The following is a 19,646-nucleotide window of genomic DNA, read 5'->3' on the forward strand; positions in this document are numbered from 1 at the left end:
ATGGTGCTTTGCACATGATGGGAGTCCATGGCTCTCAACGCTTTGCCTGAGGGTGTCAATATGATCCTTTGGTGGACTTGGGCCCCAATTAAATTGCCCAACCCATGATGAAACCACCTGCCAATCACATATAATGTCCAGTGCTGCATCTTCACTATCAGGTACAATAATTCATTAGTGCATCTAAGTGAACCAGGCTTGTTAATCAAGGGCACATTGAGACTTCATATGGGGATTTCCTTCCAAATTTGGGGATTTAATCTCGTAATAGTGTTACCTCCCTAGGTAGGAGTGGTTAATAGACAACTCTATTAGGTGTTCTCAACCCCTAAGGGGAATGAAAGGTCCTAGGTACATCCTTCAATTAATAGGTGGCATGTGAATGATGATAAAATGGATGGGGACACAGGGTTCTCAAGGCCAAATGCCATGGGTACAAGGATAACTATCATGAGGGATGTCTCATATTGGATATATAGATGTAGGAGGGAGAAATCGTGGATACATGAGTTACCCCAACCTTTGTTTTTTCACCCCTCTTTATTTGCCTTTTGTCTTTTCTTGATTTTTCTTTGTATTACTACTCGGGGTTCCAAGAAATTAAAGCATGCTGTGAATGATATAAAGTAGTTATTACGCCTTAAGCTGGGGTAGTTCATCGTCCACTAGGGGTTGGAACATGCATGGGTTTCTTAATGATGTGGGGGCACTCTTGGGGCCTTAGGAATGATGGTGATGACCATGATAAGGGGTAGAGCACATGTTTGGTTTTTCCCCAAGTGCTAATTATTGTCCTGACCATCTTTTGCATTTTATAATATTCTTTTCTTTTGTTTCTTGTTTGTGGCCGTGATATGCTTTTAACTTTATTTTAGCTGCATCAACCTCTAGGGCAACATTTCTAGGCCCGACCCAGACATGTGGACAAGGGGAGGGGAAGTGCCAGTGTCTTGTGGACCCAGTGGTCATGTGGACCCAGAGAAGGAAAATGATGAAATAGGGCTTGTAATATGTAAAGGGGAGTGAAAAATGTGGAACGGGGAAATGAGACCACGCTACCAAAATTAGGGTTTCCCAAGTGGTGCCCTTCCTAACCCATAGGTCAATAGGGGAGATCCCATGGGACTAGGATTAAGGATTAACCCTCCAATTAAGGTGAGGGAACAAAACCATTGCCAAAGCCTTCCTTCTTCCAAGTCACTCAATTGTCCATGCCAAAAATGCCCAAGAAAAACAAGCATAAGCACCCAATTGCACAATGAAAAACATACCTTTTGGGTTGAATTGCCTTATAACATATGCTCTTGACATATGGGTGAGGGGACGTGACTAATGCAGGGAGTGGAGATCAAATGGCACAATATATCAGCTACATCGATTGCTATCAAGGGTTGCTTGGTGCTAGCTGAAGAGATAACCAGGAGAAAAAATTCTCTTATGGGGTCACCTACTTTTGGCGGGTAATAGTACTCTTCACTCAAACCAAAATCAATGATTAGACATGCTAGGATTTTCGTAGCATATATTTTAAAGCTTGGATTAGGTAGTTTCATCAAAATTGGGTGTTGTTGATTGATGTCCCTAGAGAATTGAGGTAGAGACAAAGGGTGATACTAATGATGAGGAACATTGCTTGTCATTTAAATGTTCTTTCTCATTTATTCAAAATGATTTCTTTCCAAGGTTTCAATATAATGTGCTATATATATATAATGTTTCCAAATTTTTGGGGGGTCACGTGTCTAGTGTGTTTCCGTTTTAGAAACGCATATCCATTTTCCCATATCATGCAACTTAGGTTAAACCACATTAACACACGTGCAAGGGTTGTTAGGATTGAAACCATATACCAAGAAGGGAGAAAATAGTAATGAAAAATGGGTGAGCACCTCAACATGTGTGCAAAACGAGAGTGCTCCACCTAATAACCACCTCCACATCATAATAAACCATAGCAAGTTTGAAATACAACATTAAAAATGGAGGTGCTTATGTAAGAAGCCTCTCTCCAATAGAATAATGTGAAGATAACATTAAATTAGCATTATCACCCTCAACATGTTTGCCCAATGGGAACGCTCCTATAAAACCCATAGTCCTCATGATATAGTGAATAAAGTTCACCTACACCTCAAATAGCCTAGGGCACTCACACATGAGGCCTAAACTGTAGGAATTTACAGGGTAAGTTCCTCAGACAGAACACCAAAGGACACCGCTCACACACAGATCACAGATCAATACATCAGTATTTTGACATGGTTAAAACCCTCAAAGAGGGAAACAGTCCACGGCCTGAGCCAACGCGGCCACTTCAGGCAATTTATTAATAAAAGAATGAAATTTTACATAAGCTTCTCTCATGAACAGTTAACCTACAAATGACCCTCCATGCTCTTTAAATAGAGATCATGGACCAATCGGGTGTTAAGCCACGGATCAAGTGTCGGTAATACCGAGGAGAGAATGAACCATCGGATCACTACATATCGTGACCGTCGGATTGTAAGTTACAAAATGTACATAGTAAAGAAACACACTTTACCTAACTCTATACTAGGCCAAGTTATACTTAACTATTTCCTATGTGTCGGAATATCCTAACATCCCCCCTTAAGAACAACTTGGGATAGGATTGAAGGATTTACAAATATGACACAATAGGAGAAGGAAGGAGGCACTAGAGCCTATCCCCCCCTTAGTGACAACTTCCTAAACTCCAACCATAAATCGAAGTTTAGTAAACTTCGCCTCTGTGAGAGCCTTTGTAAAGATGTCTGCAACTTGATCATCTGTTGAACAATATTGCACTTCAAGAACATGGTCGTGAATGAGCTTTCTGATGAAGTGCATGTGTAGTTCAATGTGTTTGCTGCGCTGATGTTGGATTGGATCTTTGCATAGTTGAATGGCACTTTGATTATCACACCAAAGTGTAGTCGGATGCTGCTGCTGAAAGCCAAACTCTGACAGGATCTGACGAAGCCACAAGGCTTCCTTACTAGCTTCTATGGCACCACGATACTCTGCTTCTGCTGAAGAAAGAGAAATGGCACCTTGTTTCTTGCAAGCCCATTTAATAGGTCCTGAACCAAGAGTGAACACATAACCTGCAGTAGACTTCCGATCATCAGGGTCACCAGCCCAATCGGAATCAGTGAAACCAACCAATAGAGGAGCTGCTTTGGCACTGTAATTAATCCCAAACTGAACTGTACCTTGAACATAACGAAGTATTCTTTTAGCTGCTTTCCAATGACTTTCATGGGGGTTTTGCATAAACCGAGCAACAAGGCCAACGACAAAGGAAAGGTCAGGACGAGTATGGGTTAGATACAAAAGTTTTCCTACAAGTTGACGGTATAAGGTAGCATCAACTTCAGGAGAAGTACAAGTGACTAAAAGTTTGACTCCAGACTGAAAGGGAGAAGGGGCTGGCTTACAGTCTTCCATGTGAAAATGGCATAGAATATCACAGGCATACTTGGACTGGGAAAGGGAAATACCTTCCTTGGATTGCAAGACTTGAAGACCAAGAAAATAATGTAAGTGTCCTAAGTCTGTCATTTCAAACTTCCTTTTAAGGCTAGACTTTACATGGTTTATAAGGTTGGGATCACTACCAGTGAGGATAAGATCATCAACATAAAGAACAAGAATGATAAGAGACTTGCCCACTTTCTTGGTGTAGACAGTATTGTTAGAATGACACCTAGAAAAGCCAGATTCTAAAAGAAAGCTATCCATTTTGGTATACCAAGCCCGAGGAGCTTGCTTGAGACCATAAAGGGATTTCTTAAGCCGACATACAAGGCTGGAGTCTGTTTGTATAAAGCCAATAGGTTGTTCCATATAGATTTCTTCATGCAAGTCCCCATGCAAGAAGGCAGATTTAACATCCATCTGATGGACTTCCCATTTGAAAGAGGCAGCAAGGGAAAGAACAAGGCGGATAGAGTTCATTTTGGCAATAGGGGAGAAGGTTTCAGTATAGTCAATGCCTTCAACTTGTGAAAAACCCTTAGCAACAAGACGAGCTTTATGTTTATCAACTTTCCCATCTGGTCCATACTTGGTTCTGTAAACCCATTTGCATCTAACAAGTTTTCGTCCCTTTGGTAGAGGAACAAGATCCCATGTATCATTTGCCAATAATGAATGATATTCTTCATTCATAGCTGCTTCCCAATCTGGATGACCTGAAGCTTCTGCAAAGGTGTCAGGATCATAATTCACTGAAGCTTGAGCCAGTAAAGAAGAGGCTCTATCAAACTTAGAACGTGTACGTCGCTGATCTGTAGGATCACCGGCAAGATCACCTGCTGCATCCCGAGTAGCACGGACCCATTTTGGAAGCTGAGGAGCTGAAGGAGGATCCTGAGAAGGTGGGGGAGGATTTTCATCCTCGCTTTCATCATCTGAAGAAGAAATATTTTCAAAAGTAGAAGAGATAGGGAGAGGTGGCACATCCGCCGAACTAGGCTCGTAGGCCGATATATTTTCAGCAAACTTTACATCTCTTCTAATGATAACATTTTTGGACTTAAGTGGAATAAGTCTATATCCTTTGACATCTTCAGAATATCCAACAAAAATACATTTTTCACTCTTAGGTTCTAAAGCTTTATGTTTCTCATTTGGAATATGGGCCCATGCTTCACTTCCAAAAACACGAAAGTGACTTACATCTGGTTTAATTGAGCTCCATGCTTTTTCTGGAGTGATATTCTTTAAAACCTTAGTAGGAGTGCGATTTATTATGTAATTTGCACAGTTAATTGCTTCTGCCCAATAATTAAGACTAAGTCCTTTAGATTGAAGCATACAATTAGCCATTTCCTTTAAGGTGCGATTCTTCCTTTCAGCTACACCATTTTGTTGTGGAGTATATGGAACAGTATGTTGCATTTGAATTCCATTCTTAGTGCAAAAGTTGATGAATTTGTTGTTAACATATTCTCCGCCATTATCAGATCTTAGCTTAAGAATTTGATGTCCAGATTGTTTTTCAACAAAGGCCTTAAAGGCCAAGAACATGTTAAATACTTCACTCTTGAGTTTTAAGAAGTATACCCAAGTGCATCTGGAGAAATCATCAATGAAAGTTAAGAAATACTTGTAGCCAGAGAATGAAACAACTGGAAGTGGACCACATAAATCACTATGCACAAGCTGTAAAGGGGCTGAGGCGTGCCAAGAGGCACGTTTTTCAAAATTGTCCCGATGATGTTTTCCGAGTACACATCCGGAACAAACACCATCTCTGCAAGATACCATTGGAAGACCTGTCACCATATTTTCTTTACATAGATTCTGAAGAGAGCGATAGTTTAAGTGACCAAATCGCTCATGCCAAAGTTTGCTCACTTCATCATTATGAGCAACAAATACCGAGGGAAGATTTGATGACTCAAAGTTGTGAAACTTATACAACCTTGTAGAATCATCAGCAATGCCAGTAGCTAAAATCTGTCTAGGATCTCTTAGGTCCTTAATTACAACATCATGAGGTGAAAATTCAACAATTTTACCTTCACCTGAATGAGTTATCTGATATACAGATAGAAGGTTGCAAGATAAGGTTGGAACACATAATACATCATTAAATTGACCATTGTCTATATGAATAGTTCCAGTCCCTACAACACTAAGAGATCTATCATCACCAACATATATATTTTTGGTGTTACAATCATTTAAAGAAGAAAACATGGCTTTGTTTTTGGCCATGTGATAAGAAGCTCCAGAATCAATGAGCCACTCATGAGAATGAGAAGAAGAAGATACATTTAGTGCATAGCCAGACCGAGATGCTTGACAACCACATGAAAAAAGTGCTATTCCTGAAGATGAAGTTGAAGTTGAAGAGTGCTCCAAATGGATGTTATGCTTCTTCATTGCTGCTTCCAAGGCTTCCATCTTCTTAAAGCATTTGGATTCTAAGTGGCCATCTCGATTACAAAAGTTGCAATGTCTATTAGTCTTCTTCCCTTTGTTTTTATTTGTCTTATCATTTTGTTGAAATGATTTTTCATTTTGAGGCTGAAATTGCTTAGGACCCTTGTTTGGTTTAGGACCATTCCTTTTAGGATACAACTTCTTAGGATTCTTTGAATTTGGTTGCTGCTGGGCGGCTAACGCTTTCTTAGAAGAGTTTCCAAGATTAAGAATACCAAGGTGTAAGAGCTTTTCTTGTTCTCTTATTAAAGAATCACAAAAGGAATCAAAGGAAGGGGACTTGTAGGCATTGCAACTTTTGTAATCGAGATGGCCACTTAGAATCCAAATGCTTTAAGAAGATGGAAGCCTTGGAAGCAGCAATGAAGAAGCATAACATCCTTGAGAAATGAAGGCTTCTCTTGTAGAATGGAAGGTGGAAACAAACACAGAATAGGCTGGTCCCAACTTAGTAAGAATGGAATAGATAAGGCTACTATCTTCTTTCTTAACCTTAACACCTTCCAAGAGAAGTCTAAGGGTCTTGAATTTGGACAAAAAATCTTCAATGCAAGAAAAATTATTCGGGTCCAATGTAAGCAACTCATTTTCAAGTTGATGGGCTTTAAGTTCATTTTTAATTCCAAAAACTTTAGTGATCTGTTTCATTGCTTCCTCAGGAGTATCAAGTTCTGCAATATGGAATCTAAGATCTGGAGAAATAGACATCCCTATCAACCCTCGTGCTTGATCTTGCCTATTTTCCCATTTAGCTACCTTATCTTCATCTTTCGGTTTGGTTTCTTGGCCTGAGGCTATTCTGTAGAGACCTTTACTTCTAAGTAAATCCACAATGTAGGACCACCATTGGAAGTAGTTGGTGCTATCAAGAATAACTTGGCATGGACTTTCCATTTTAACAGAAACTGAAGCTATAGATGCTGAAACTAAGTGTTCCAATGGAAAGATCTCGAAAAATTAGGCTGGTTAAAAAAAAATGGCTCTGAAAACGGCTTTCGGATGAAGAAGTTATGGCTTTTTGAAGAAAATTTGATGAAGATGCCGACGAAGTGCGGGAATGTGCGGAAATGAAAAATCCGCCCCCACAAAAAGGAGACTTGAACTCAAGACCTCTACTCTCATAAATTAGCTTTGGACCAAGTGAGCTAAACTAAAAGTTTGAGAGAGAGAGGGGGGGGGGGTTGAGTTTTTTTAGTGACTGAAGCTTTGGGTTGCGTGCTTGCTTGAGAAAGCTCTTTTTTCTTACAAAACAAAAACACAAAACCCAACACGGACATACAAAAAAAAACGAACCTTACGGCTCGAAGTTAGCTTTAGTCGGAAACTAAATATTTTCCTCAATGTTTCTGATTTTTCGAGATCACACTAAGGTGCAGCGGAAAAGAGCATACGCATGAGAAAAATCCTTCCTCTCTGTTTCTGATTTGCCCAGATTGCACAGAGTCGCAGGGCAAAGAGCATACGCAGAAACGAAAGGTATAGATCCGGTAATAAAAAAAAACTAAATAAACCGAAATAATAAACAGAGAGAAAAAAAACTAGAAACTGCAAATAAACACTGTATACCTCCAGATCTTAAAAATGATGTAGCTAGGGCTACCAGAAACCTTTTCGCGTGAAACGAAAGGGGTTCCTCATTGAAACAGATGCTCCTAACACAACAGAGCAGTCCTCTCGGCCCAAAAGCAGTCAGAAACAGTAGATCTAGGAAACGGTAGTCAGATGCAATTCTACCGGCTTCAGATTTGGATCACCAACGGACGCAGCCCTCAAATAGCTCTGATACCATGTAGGAATTTACAGGGTAAGTTCCTCAGACAGAACACCAAAGGACACCGCTCACACACAGATCACAGATCAATACACCAGTGTTTTGACGTGGTTAAAACCCTCAAAGAGGGAAACAGTCCACGACCTGAGCCAACGCGGCCACTTCAAGCACTTTATTAATAAAAGAATGAAATTTTACATAAGTTTCTCTCATGAACAGTTAACCTACAAATGACCCTCCATGATCTTTAAATAGAGATCATGGACCAATCAGGTGTTAAGCCACGGATCAAGTGTCGGTAATACCGAGGAGAGAATGAACCGTTGGATCACTACATATCGTGACCGTCGAATTGTAAGTTACAAAATGTACATAGTAAAAAAACACACTTTACCTAACTCTATACTAGACCAAGTTATACTTAACTATTTCCTATGTGTCGGAATATCCTAACATAAACCCACACCAAACATGGAAAAATACCGCCAAAATTTGAGCTGTAGGTTGTTAGACAAAGGAATATGCACATAGCATGTTAGAACATAAAATTAAAAGTCAAAGCGTCACCACTGACAAAATTTTGTTGATCTGCAGATCAATTGAAAAATCTAATGGAGATACCAATTCTTAACTTAAGGTTAACAATGAATGTTTTGTAGTTGAGATTAAGGAACACTTAATTTACTCACAAGGAAACCTTACTCTCACCTAGTTAGGAGATTCATGTTGGTGATCAGTGAACTTGCGAACATCAACATTCCTTTGAACAAAGACAATGTTGTGCACATTGCAAAGAATCGAAATTCTAGTACTTCTTTCTAAAGATGTACTTGGTGGTATGTTGCATGAAATGCCATGTTAGGTGTCATACCAGGGACATTTCCATATAGAAACACATGTGGTATGGCTTTGAAATGTGTTTTCGACCATATGAATGTGTCTCATATGCGGGAAACACATTTTGTACAATTGGAAATGCATTTTCGAGCCATACTAGTTTTCACACAACATGTTTCCAACACTAAATTTGACTATTTTGACTCAGATTTTACTAGGTTTGACCAAAAATGTCGACAATTAATGGTAGCATTAAATTCTTAAAGTAAAAGTTGAAATGTTAACTTTTACTTAACATTACCATTACTTGTTTCAGGATGTTTTAGAGTGGTTCCACCCAGGGTTGCAGGAATCGCCCCCCCTCGGATCCTAACCCGGAACCGCGACCCGTGCGGAAGCGTTCCGGAATCGACAGAGGAATCGCGATTCCGATTTTTAGGTTGCGCGCTTCCGCATTTTTGAAACGACTCCTGCCAAATGAGGTTGCGGCCCCCCGGAATCGCGCTTCGGCATGCGGTTCGGGCATGAGGTGGCGCCACGCAACCTGCCCGGAAGCGCACGCCACCCGCACGCCACCCGGGCGCAACCCGCACGCAACCCGCGGATATCAATTTTTTTTTTTAATTTCATTTAAAATCTAACTTAACTAAGCATGAGGGGGTGGGTTAGGGGTGGGTTAGGGTCACTTTAGGGTGAGTTTAGAAAAGAATAAAGCCCCCATTCTCTTCTCATTTTCTCACTTTGAGTTTATGAGAGTTGGAGAAGAGAAGAGAGGAGAGGAGAAGAGAAGAGAGGAAAGGAGAGGAGAAGAGAGGAGAGCTTGGAGGAGTGAAGAAGGAGGAGCTAGGAGAAGGAGGAGGAGCTTGGAGCAAGAGCTTGGAGGACTTCATCTACAAGAGCTAAAGAGGTAAGTTCAAACCCCAAACTCCCTTGTTTTTTTGAAAAAAAAATTGTATTTTTCTCCTCCCTCTCCTACTCTTTCCCATTGTTTCTACTTGCTCCTTTATTTACAGGTTGTCCACCACCTATATCCATATTCCAAGATGGTGTTCTTTTGGCTTCTATGTATCATTCCACTCTTGGTTTTAATGATGGCAAGGGTGAGGAATAGAGGGGAAGAGGAAGGGGATGAACTTGGTGACCCAATGTATGATGAGGAGGAAGGGTTTGAAGAGGAAGGGGATGAACTTGAAGGGGACACTGAAGCACAAGATGGGAAAGGTACATCAAATCCCTTGTGGAACTATGTGACCAAACTTGAAGGGGGAAAGGGTGGTGGATCTTACAAATTTTTGTGCCCTCATGGTTGTCATGGAGGAAAACCATATACGGGTTCATATACCCGTCTGAGGAGGCATCTTTGTGGGGTGCTGGACAGTGATGAAAAAAAGGGTTCTGTGGGGGTAACCATTTGCCCAAACATTTCAAGTGAACAAAGAGAAAAATACATCCAAATTGAGATGGCTGCACAACGAAAAAACAAGAAACAAAAAACTCATTCTGAATCAAGTGCAACCTCTAAATTTGGTAGTTGCCCATCTCCTCATGGTACTTTTGCAACCTCTGGAGGTAGAAAAACAATAGGGGATTTCCTTAATGTTGCTGGGAGGGATGATGTGGATGGAAAGATAGTCCGTTTTCTTTGTGCTTGCGGTGTACCATTCAATGTGCTTCGCTCTCCCTATTGGCATGAAATGGTAAAGGCCATCAATGAAGCCCCAAAAGGATACAAGGCCCCCAACTATGAGAAAGCTAGAACAATGTTATTAGAAAGAGAAAAAGCTAAGGTTCAAAGAGCTTTGACACGTTTTACACATGAGTGGGTGGATTCTGGGGTATCCATTGTATCAGATGGGTGGACAAATATTAGAAACCAACATTTGATAAATGTTCTTGGTGTTTCTTCTAGTGGTGCAGTATTTATTGCATCTCATGACTCCTCCTCCATCAGTGCAACTGCACCAAACATTGCAGATCTCCTATTGAAATCAATCAAAGATGTTGGTCCGAATAATGTGGTTCAAGTGATCACAGATAATGCAGCAAATTGTAAGTTAGCAGGAAAAATTATTGAGCGTACTCATCCACACATCTTTTGGTCTGGGTGCCTGGTTCACACATTGAACCTTTTGATGCATGATATTGTGAAACACAAAGATTGTGGGTGGATTGCTGAGGTTTACAGGAAAGGGAAGCAGCTCATTAAATTCATCACAGGGCATACAAGGGTAAACTACTTCTATGGCACTTACTCCAAGTTGCAATTGCTTAAAATTGCAAAGACAAGATTTGCTAGTTATTACCTCACCTTTAGGCGGCTAGTGAGGGTGAGACAAGCTTTAACTAATCTGGTGTGTGCTGAAACATGGGATGAAATTAACACTGACACAGATGGTGCTAATGAAGTCAAGGACACTGTTCTTGACAGTTACTTTTGGTCACAGGTTAAATATGTTTTGCAATTCACCAAACCAATTTATTACATGATCAAGTTTGCAGATTCAGATCGACCAGTAATTGGGGAGGTGTATGAGCAAATGGATAGCATGTTGGGGCAGATTAAAGACATTGTTGAGCCTAGAGATACCACCTTGTACAATTATATTCGTGAAGAGGTGGAAAAACGATGGGATATGCTAAATGTTCCATTGCATGCATTAGCATATGTTTTGACACCTAAATACTATCATCCATCATGGCTTTCAAAACCAACACCTGGGGGGGGAGTCAGGAAAAAACCACACCAAGATAAAGAGGTTCACGAAAAATATATGGCTGCATTGAGTAGATTAATCCCTGATAATGAGGAGGCTGCATTGGTACGGAGACAGGTGAGCAACTATACGAGCAACACTGGTCCATTTGGGAGCATGCATGCAATTGAAGATCGAGAGCATTTTTCTGCTCTTGAGTGGTGGAACATGCATGGAGGGCCTACTCCACTTCTACAGAGTTTGGCATTGCGGGTGCTATCACAGGTGGTAAACACTTCTTCTGCAGAGAGGTGTTGGAGCTCTTATTCTTTCATCCACAGTGTTAAAAGGAACAGGTTGAATTTAGACCGGGCAGAGAGCTTGGTTTATGTTCATTACAACTTGCGATTGTTGTCCCATTACTGTGAAGATGCAAAGTCTAATAAAGACTTGTTGACTTGGGACAAGAATCCAGAGGAGCCCAATTTGGAGGATGGAGTGTTGCGACTAGAGCAATTAGAGGATTCTCTTATCCAGGTATGTCCATTGTGGTATGAATTTTCCAATTTTCCCTTATAAAGCATTTCTCTAATTCATGTTTTTAATTTTTTTGTTAACTAGTGTTTTTTTTTTTGCATGAATTTTTTGAGCGATTCTAGGATGATGACACGGGTGTTGATATGCCACAACCCCCACCCCCATCTGGTCCCTTGGTTTCTAGGTTCCATGGTTCAACACCAACGGCAGGGGGTTCTTCTTCATCAGTTCCAGTGCCACGACTTACACAGGGACCATCTTCTTCATTGCCACCACGTGGAGGCCCGCCATCACGTTCTATTCGTGGTGGAAGGAGGAGAGATTAGTAGATATATTCACAATCTACTTCTTTTTGTCATAGATTACTCATTAGACTTGTAGACTTGTGAATTTGAATTTTGAACCTTTTTGGCTTGGCGGTGACCAAGTGACATATTTTGTAAACATTATTATTTGAATTTTGGACATGACAAATGTTGACAGTTGCTCACTTGCTAGATAAATCATAATATGCTCTATGTTTTATGTTTTATAATATGCTTAAATGTTTTATGTTTTATAATATGCTTAAAAATTTGATGTATGTTTGTAATAGCTAGAATATAGATGATTGTTGTACATACTAGTAACTACAATGGAATCATGGATGCCATATCTATCTTGATTTATGCAAAAATATGCATGTTTTCATGTCTTCTACAATTAATTTGGTATTTGGGATGTTTGTTTTGAGTATAAATGCAAAAAAATATAAAAATATATATATATATAGCAGACGCTTCGCTTCCTAGATTTTTGGAAAATGACGCTTCCGCGCTCCGCGCTTCCGCTTCGCGCTTCCGCTTCGCTCCCGCTTCGTGCAACATTGGTTCCACCCCATTGGACTTCATATGAGAACGTAGAATTTCATATCCCATTCAACATTCAACAAACTTAACAGTTTTTAGGATTTCAAGATTGGTAGGATTGCAACATTTTTGTTGAATTCTATCACATGTGAGGGTATGAAATTCACATTTAATCAAGAGTACCAAGCCCTTTATGTACCCCAATGTTGGTGGTGTTGATTGTTGAATTTCTCTTATCATGGCCTTAGCAAAAATGTGCATTTCATTGAAATCAAAATCATTGATTAGGCATGTTAAATTGTTTCTACCATATTTTAAGGCTTGGATTACCCCGTTTGATCAAAATTTAGATTGTTGATTGATTTCTCTAGAGGATCAAGGTAGAGGCAGAGATTATAAAAGAGGCAAAGGGTGATGGTAGAACATTGCTTGTCATTTAAATGTTCTGCTCCTTTATTCATAATGCTTTCTTTCAAAATCTCAATATAATTTGTTATTTATAAAATAACACTTTTTATATATATATATATATATATATAAAGTGTTATTTTATAAATAACAAATTAGATTGATATATGTTGCATAGGGACCCCCCCCCAAAAAAAAAAATACTCACGTCCCTGCATTTCGGGGACTTTTGGACCCTTAGAAAACGTCCCCAAATTGTTGGGGACTTGGGGACTTGTTGGCCATTCCCAAGACGTTCTGAATAAATTTCAGGAATGCTGTGGACAAAGTTCAGGGATGTTTTTGGCAGATTTCAAGGGTTTTTTGGGAAGATTTCAGGGATGTTTTGGGAAAGTTTTAGGGATAATCCAAGCACATGGCTTTAGTTTTGACAATCATGGACATTGATGATCGAACAATCTGATCATTTTTCCCATTCATTTTTTTTGGAATGCATTGAATCTAAATATTTTGTGCAAATTGCAACTCAAAACATGGGGTTTGTATGATGGGTTTCATTTTGGATTTCTAGTGATATAGATATTGTATTTTCAATGGAAAAATTACAAAAAGCAGCCTCCATGTCAAGAAAGCGGAAAATACAATGTTTTAAAAGGCTGATCCTTGTGGTTATTTTTCTTGTTTTTTCACTTTTTGGATCATCTCAACTTTTATATATTTTATGTGGGTTTTGAGGACTCATTCAAGTTCAGTGCTTCCATCATCCCAACCCCAAGCGTTGTGAAAACAATCAGATAGTAGTGAATTGGATTGGATACTAAATGTTTAAATAAATTCCTATTCAATCCCTTAATCTGAAATATGAATTTAATATCTTTAGAAAACCAAAGTATTTTATAGTGGTTTTCAACACAACTGTAAAAGTTTGCAAAACCTATTGAAAAGGGAATTCCTTTTATGTTTAACATAGTCATCATTAACAAGAAATATGAGGAAAAAAACTGCTATAAAGACAATTCTATGTGATAGATTGTTCATGGACCTTATTACAAATTTAAAGTAGTTACACTTAAGTTTCTTAAAGCTAAAGCTCATGTCTAGTGGCCAATAATGGAATGTCATTCAACCATTTTTTAAATTGTTTGAGATTTTAATTGGCGAGGGTAAGGGTTGTGCATAATACTATAAAGTATAGCTTGTTATGCTTACAAGCTTGAAACAACTACAAATGTTATATATATATATATATATATATATATATATATTGCATGAGGTTCTGGAACATGGGAATGTTGGGAACTTGGGTACGGGTGTCGGTAACGGCTAGAGGTTTCCCCAAAATTTACAAGAAACGACTAATCGGGAGCGGTAATATTATAAAATAAAAAAATAAAAAATAAAAAATAAATTTTTAATTATATAAGCTATATAATAATCAAAATTAATATTGAATTAAAATATTCAAATATTAAAACCAATTTAAATATAGAAATAATAAATATATAATATCTTTTATATATAAATATATTCTTTGGGTGTCTCTCTCCCTGAGTCTCTCCCTTTTTATATATATAAAATATTAAAATGTCAAGTTCATTATTAGTTCTCTGACACATGACCAGTCTTTGAAACGATCTGGCCTAAAAATACAAAGGAGCAATTTTACATATGTTTCTCTAGTTATTCTTAAGAGAGAAAGTAAAGCAAGTTTAATGTTTAAGCATTGACTGCCACATACAATATGCACACACAATCTTCTGCGATATATATACATAAACAACAAAATAAATACTCATCAGTATCACATCCAAGATATCACCCTTACATCGAGGTGCAGCACGCTTCCTTAAACCCATCAAGAGATTGCTCCAGTTTCTCAATTAAGGATATCGGTGTTAAGGATGTCTTTGGCCTTTCTTCCCGCGAATGTTTCAACATAGACTCATGTTTTGTGGGCAGTTCAACATATTTCTCTACAAGCTTTGTATTCCCCAACCCTAGGGAATGCCGAAACTTCCAAAAAATTAGTCTTCAAAGCTCCTTGAACTTTTCCCAGCTCCTATTGCAGCTCCTGCTGAAAAGGGAACGTCCCCATATAGTTCCAAAGCTTCTGGGAGTGCGGGAACCATTGGAACGGGTTTCACACCTCTCGGGAGCGGTTTCAGGGTAACATATATATATATATATATATATATGCCATCCCCAACTCGTCGTCACCTGAAAATTTGGGGTTGTGCTCTAGCTGTTCCGGGGACTCATCCCCCGTCTCCAAAACCAGTGCAATATATATATATGTCTTTGTTTCCAATTATTTTGACGGCCGCATTTCCAGAATGTCTCTATTTTGGAAGCTCGTACATGTTTCTCGATATCGTGCTGGACTCATAATCAGAGAAGCTCTACTTGAGAATTTTATCAATAAATAATTCCAATAAAAGTCGACCTTTGATGGATAGATGCTTCTACAATGCATCAATGTTGCTTGGAAAATCATCAATGCATTTTGTCTCCTTGTGCTTTGTGGACAAAGCATTCCTAGATGGGAGGGCATACAATGTGCCTAATTAGGTTAATAATATTTATGTAAGGTCATGTCTTATAAGGTACTATATGCCAGTCTTATGGACAGCATACCATTCGATCATGGATATTCACATTTATTAAGCTTGTACCTTTTCTTATGAATGACTATGGCGTGTTGTGACTGTTGCAAGGTGTTTGATTGTTTTCCTTCTTGCAATGTTATTTTAATCCTTCATAATCCTAGTCCAACATATTAGTGTAGCTGCTACTTTATTTATTCATATTATTATTTCCTTCATTCAAGTTATTTAACTTTAAAGCAATTTCAACAAGTTTGAGTTCACAAAGACAAAATAACTAGGTTTCTTTTGTTGCACGCCTCCAGCTTTGTCACTAGGCTTATGTTCTGATGCAAATAATGAACTCAACTGTGTTGAAATTGTGATTGCCAAATCAACTTTGTTGTTGTTTTCTATACTCTCTGAATTTGTTTTGTGCTACCTATAGAACATGGACTGGATTGCTGCTATTGGCTATAGTACTCCAATATTCATGAATTGTGCTCAAAAGAAGTCATTTCACTTGCTATCATTGAAACTAGTTTGATACCATCAGCTATGGCAATCAACCTGGACACCTTCATTATAGTCATGTCAAGATCCGTATCAACAAAATGTTATTTTAGACGTCAACCTATCTCATAGTTTAATATAACCAGCCTTGTCCGATGACATGAACATAGGTTTCTGAATTCCGGTGCAGTTTATTCTCCTATAATTTATTTCGCCAAATCATCCCCATGTTCATCCTTAACTCCCAGTTTCTTGCAAAGAGTAGACAAAGTCCGATCAACGAATTTGTTGATTTAGGTGTCTGAAAGTTGAATAATATAGAGAGCTTTTTGTTTGTTTGTTTTTGAATGGTTATCGTATTGATTGGAATCTTTGAAAGAGCTGTGGCAAACTCACAATCCATTGTTAGGTGCGTTTTAATACTGTCTTTTACACTCTGCAAATTTGATACCTTAAAATGCTACGTGCTCCAGGTTCTGCATATAGAATATTGCAGTTTTTTCCTGCCCTAAGATGAGAATTTCTATTCACCCAACTGTAGTTCCAATAGTATTGTAACTACAAAATTGTGTTAATATTTTTCTAACATAGAACTTTTGTGTTTGTTTTTGAGGTTTTCCAGGTACACCTCATTTTCTGAGCTATTGCCTCTAATAGCTGCAGGGACATTGCCATTTGTGAAGCTTGAGAAAATATGCCAAGAAATTGATGTAGATAAGTTCACTATAGAGAATTCTGCTTCCTACAATGGGCCATTTGCAAATTTCTCATTTCGGGCATTAGCATCTTTTGAAGTTCGTAGTCCCAAGCGAATAGAGGTACTATAGTTCAACTGAAAACCTAATGGACCATTCATGTGATGAGGATGATTTTTAACTAAATGATTAAATGTGTCATGTCTTTCAGGTAAAGTTTGAGGAGGGGATAATACCTCCACCGGAAATTACAAGCACCCTTGATGTTCCCCAAAAGGTTGAAATCTTTGGACAGAAAATAGATTTGACTTCTTTTTTGGGGTCTCTTCATCCTCTTCAAGAAGCTGCAACAAACATCTCCCGAGTCATATCAGGACAGCCTCCACTTAAACTTCCTATTGGGAGAGATGGGGCACAATCCTGGCTGCTAATTACGTATCTTGACAAAGATCTGCGAATATCTAGAGGAGATGGGGGCGGACTTTTCGTACTGGTCAAAGAAGGAAGTCCTCTTTTGAGTTTGTAAGCATTGAAGATTGGAAAACATGTACTTCACATATTGTGGTGTGTTAATTCCATTAGTTTTTACAATTTTTTGACGGGCGAGGCTGTACTGGAACTTAAGCATCCCAAGGTGGTGAGAGTGCATGGATTTGGATGTGTCATGCATACTTATTTATTATTGGTGCGTTTTGGCGGTCCTATTATGGATTCTTTTTAAACTTTCAGAGTCCTGAGCAATAGTCCATTCAACCATTTAACATTGCCTTATGTTGGCTTTTGTTATGCATTTTCTTTCTGAAGTCGATGAAAATCCACTACTAGCACGACAGACTTAATAAAAGTAGAATTTTGTATCTGTACAGAGCTAGAAATAAAGAATGATATAAGATCTTTATGTTTTGGACCAGAGATAAATTACATGAAGCTAATAGTTGGGGTAGTCCAACAATTGAAAGTAGTTATGCGTTGCAAAGAGCTAAAGCTGTCAATGCTGAGGTAATGGTGAATTGAAGAGAATTTGTTGTGGTTATGGAATTTCAATATACCTAGTTTGTATGTATTGGGGAAATGGGTAGGAGTTTTCAAAATGGAAATGCATTGGAAACATACCCTTCAAAAATTTGGAAATGGGTAAACATTATATATTTAAACTTTTGGAAGAAAACATTATGAACAAATAAACAAGAACATTTAAATAACAAACATAATGATAAGCAATATTCCACCGGATACTCATCATTATTATCACCCTTGCTAGTCTAGCCTTTGCCTCTACCTCAATCATTCATGAACATCAGTCAACACGATTCAATTTTGATGAAAATGCCTACTCCAAAGCCTTAAAATATGGTAGAAAAAGCTTAATGTGCTTGATCAATTATTTGGTTTGAATGAAGGGTACATTTTTTGCGAAGACCATCAGAGAAGCTCAACATTTAATGGCACCAACATCGGGGTACATAAAGGACTTGGTGCTCTTGATTAAATGCCAATCTCATACCCTTCTATTTGATTGAATCCGATGATAATGTTGCAATTTGGTCAATGCTGAAATTCATAATACTAATAAGTCTATTAATTTTTGATTGCTAGATATGAAATTCTACTTTCTCCATCTGAAGTCTGATGAAATTGTAACCACTCTCAAACATCTTGAAATTGATGATAACATTAAAAAATTCTAAGTAATAATTTAACATTACTATTAATGGTCAACATTTTTGGTCAAAACTGAATTTACAAAAACTAGTTAAACCAAGTAAAAATAGACACATTTAGTGTTGGAAATGTTTTGTGGTATCAGCGTGAAAAAGTGCACAAGATGCATTCTTATACATGATGTTAGACACCTAATTTGTTTAGATTATGGTGAGAAAAGTCATTAAGAGTCCAAGAGGTCCAAGAGACCTCTGGGTAGATGAAACCAAGAAGCATACATAATATGCATTTATATATCTAATTAATGAAATGGTAAAGATAGCATAGAGGGCTAATTGTTCTACAGTGTAAACAATTGAAAATTGTTAAAAAAATGAGAAAGGCAGAAATATTTTCTAAAGTTGATAATTACTTGTGATATCGTTGAATTCTTATCAACTTTCTTATGTTTTTCTTTTATCTTTGTTCGATCAAGCAATTATCAAAATCAAAACACGAAGATTCAAAGACACCACATGTAGGCACTTTGGCAGGGCTAAAACCCCTATATTGGGGGAAACCTAGTCAAACTCTTCCACAACAAATTAAAGTTGAGATAGACCAATACCATAGACCCAAAGACCCACCAAGTCAACCTTTCAATATAATTCATCAATCTTCAGTAGTCTCTTCTTGTCTAACAACTTTAACCCAACAACAACACATAATTTTGGCCCCCAACAACTCATAATTTTGGCCTAGCTTCAACATTGTAGTTTTGGCCCCTCCAACAATTCAACAACTTCACACATGTGAGATAGAGAGAATTTCTACTTCTTGTGCTTCATAGAGATCTCCTCCTTCGCTAGCCCTTTCCTCTTCTTTACTTGAATTTTGCATTTTTTCTGGCCCCAGAAGTTTCAGATCGGACTTGATGAGTGAGTGCTCCAAATGAGGTCAAATTGCTACCTTTAAGTAGGAGTTTTTGCCCCTCAATTAGGCCGACTTTTCTAGTTTGAGTTCGATTTGGTGGAGGAGGCCTAAAAGACCTACTTTACATTAAAATAAATTTCTTTCTTGGCAAATAGAGCACAAAAGGGTCCTTTACATCATGACATGGACAATGATACTTGACATAAACCCTACAAGTTTTCAGTGGAGGC

At 38.3% G+C, this 19,646-nt stretch overlaps 2 protein-coding genes across 2 annotated transcripts in view; both read left to right on the top strand.

The window, feature by feature from the left end:
- The window catches only part of LOC149160743 (uncharacterized), a 108,553-nt gene extending 96,269 nt beyond the window's left edge, over nucleotides 1-12,284 (top strand). The window contains exons 3-4 of the mRNA XM_089437599.1: nucleotides 10,601-11,796; nucleotides 11,919-12,284. Of these exons, the coding sequence (XP_089293725.1) occupies nucleotides 10,601-11,796; nucleotides 11,919-12,122 (1,400 nt within the window). The 3' untranslated portion in view covers nucleotides 12,123-12,284. The remainder of the gene's footprint in view (nucleotides 1-10,600; nucleotides 11,797-11,918) is intronic.
- The window catches only part of LOC149160742 (plastid-lipid-associated protein, chloroplastic-like), a 135,127-nt gene extending 117,375 nt beyond the window's left edge, over nucleotides 1-17,752 (top strand). The window contains exons 2-3 of the mRNA XM_089436795.1: nucleotides 16,770-16,965; nucleotides 17,054-17,752. Coding sequence (XP_089292921.1) covers nucleotides 16,770-16,965; nucleotides 17,054-17,368 — 511 coding nt within the window. The 3' untranslated portion in view covers nucleotides 17,369-17,752. The remainder of the gene's footprint in view (nucleotides 1-16,769; nucleotides 16,966-17,053) is intronic.
- The last annotated feature ends 1,894 nt before the right edge of the window (nucleotides 17,753-19,646 follow it).

The sequence above is a fragment of the Pinus tabuliformis genome, chromosome 5_2 (assembly GCF_031772625.1).
Source record: "Pinus tabuliformis cultivar Carrire ecotype Pingquan chromosome 5_2, CPIR1, whole genome shotgun sequence".
Taxonomy (NCBI): Eukaryota; Viridiplantae; Streptophyta; class Pinopsida; order Pinales; family Pinaceae; genus Pinus; species Pinus tabuliformis.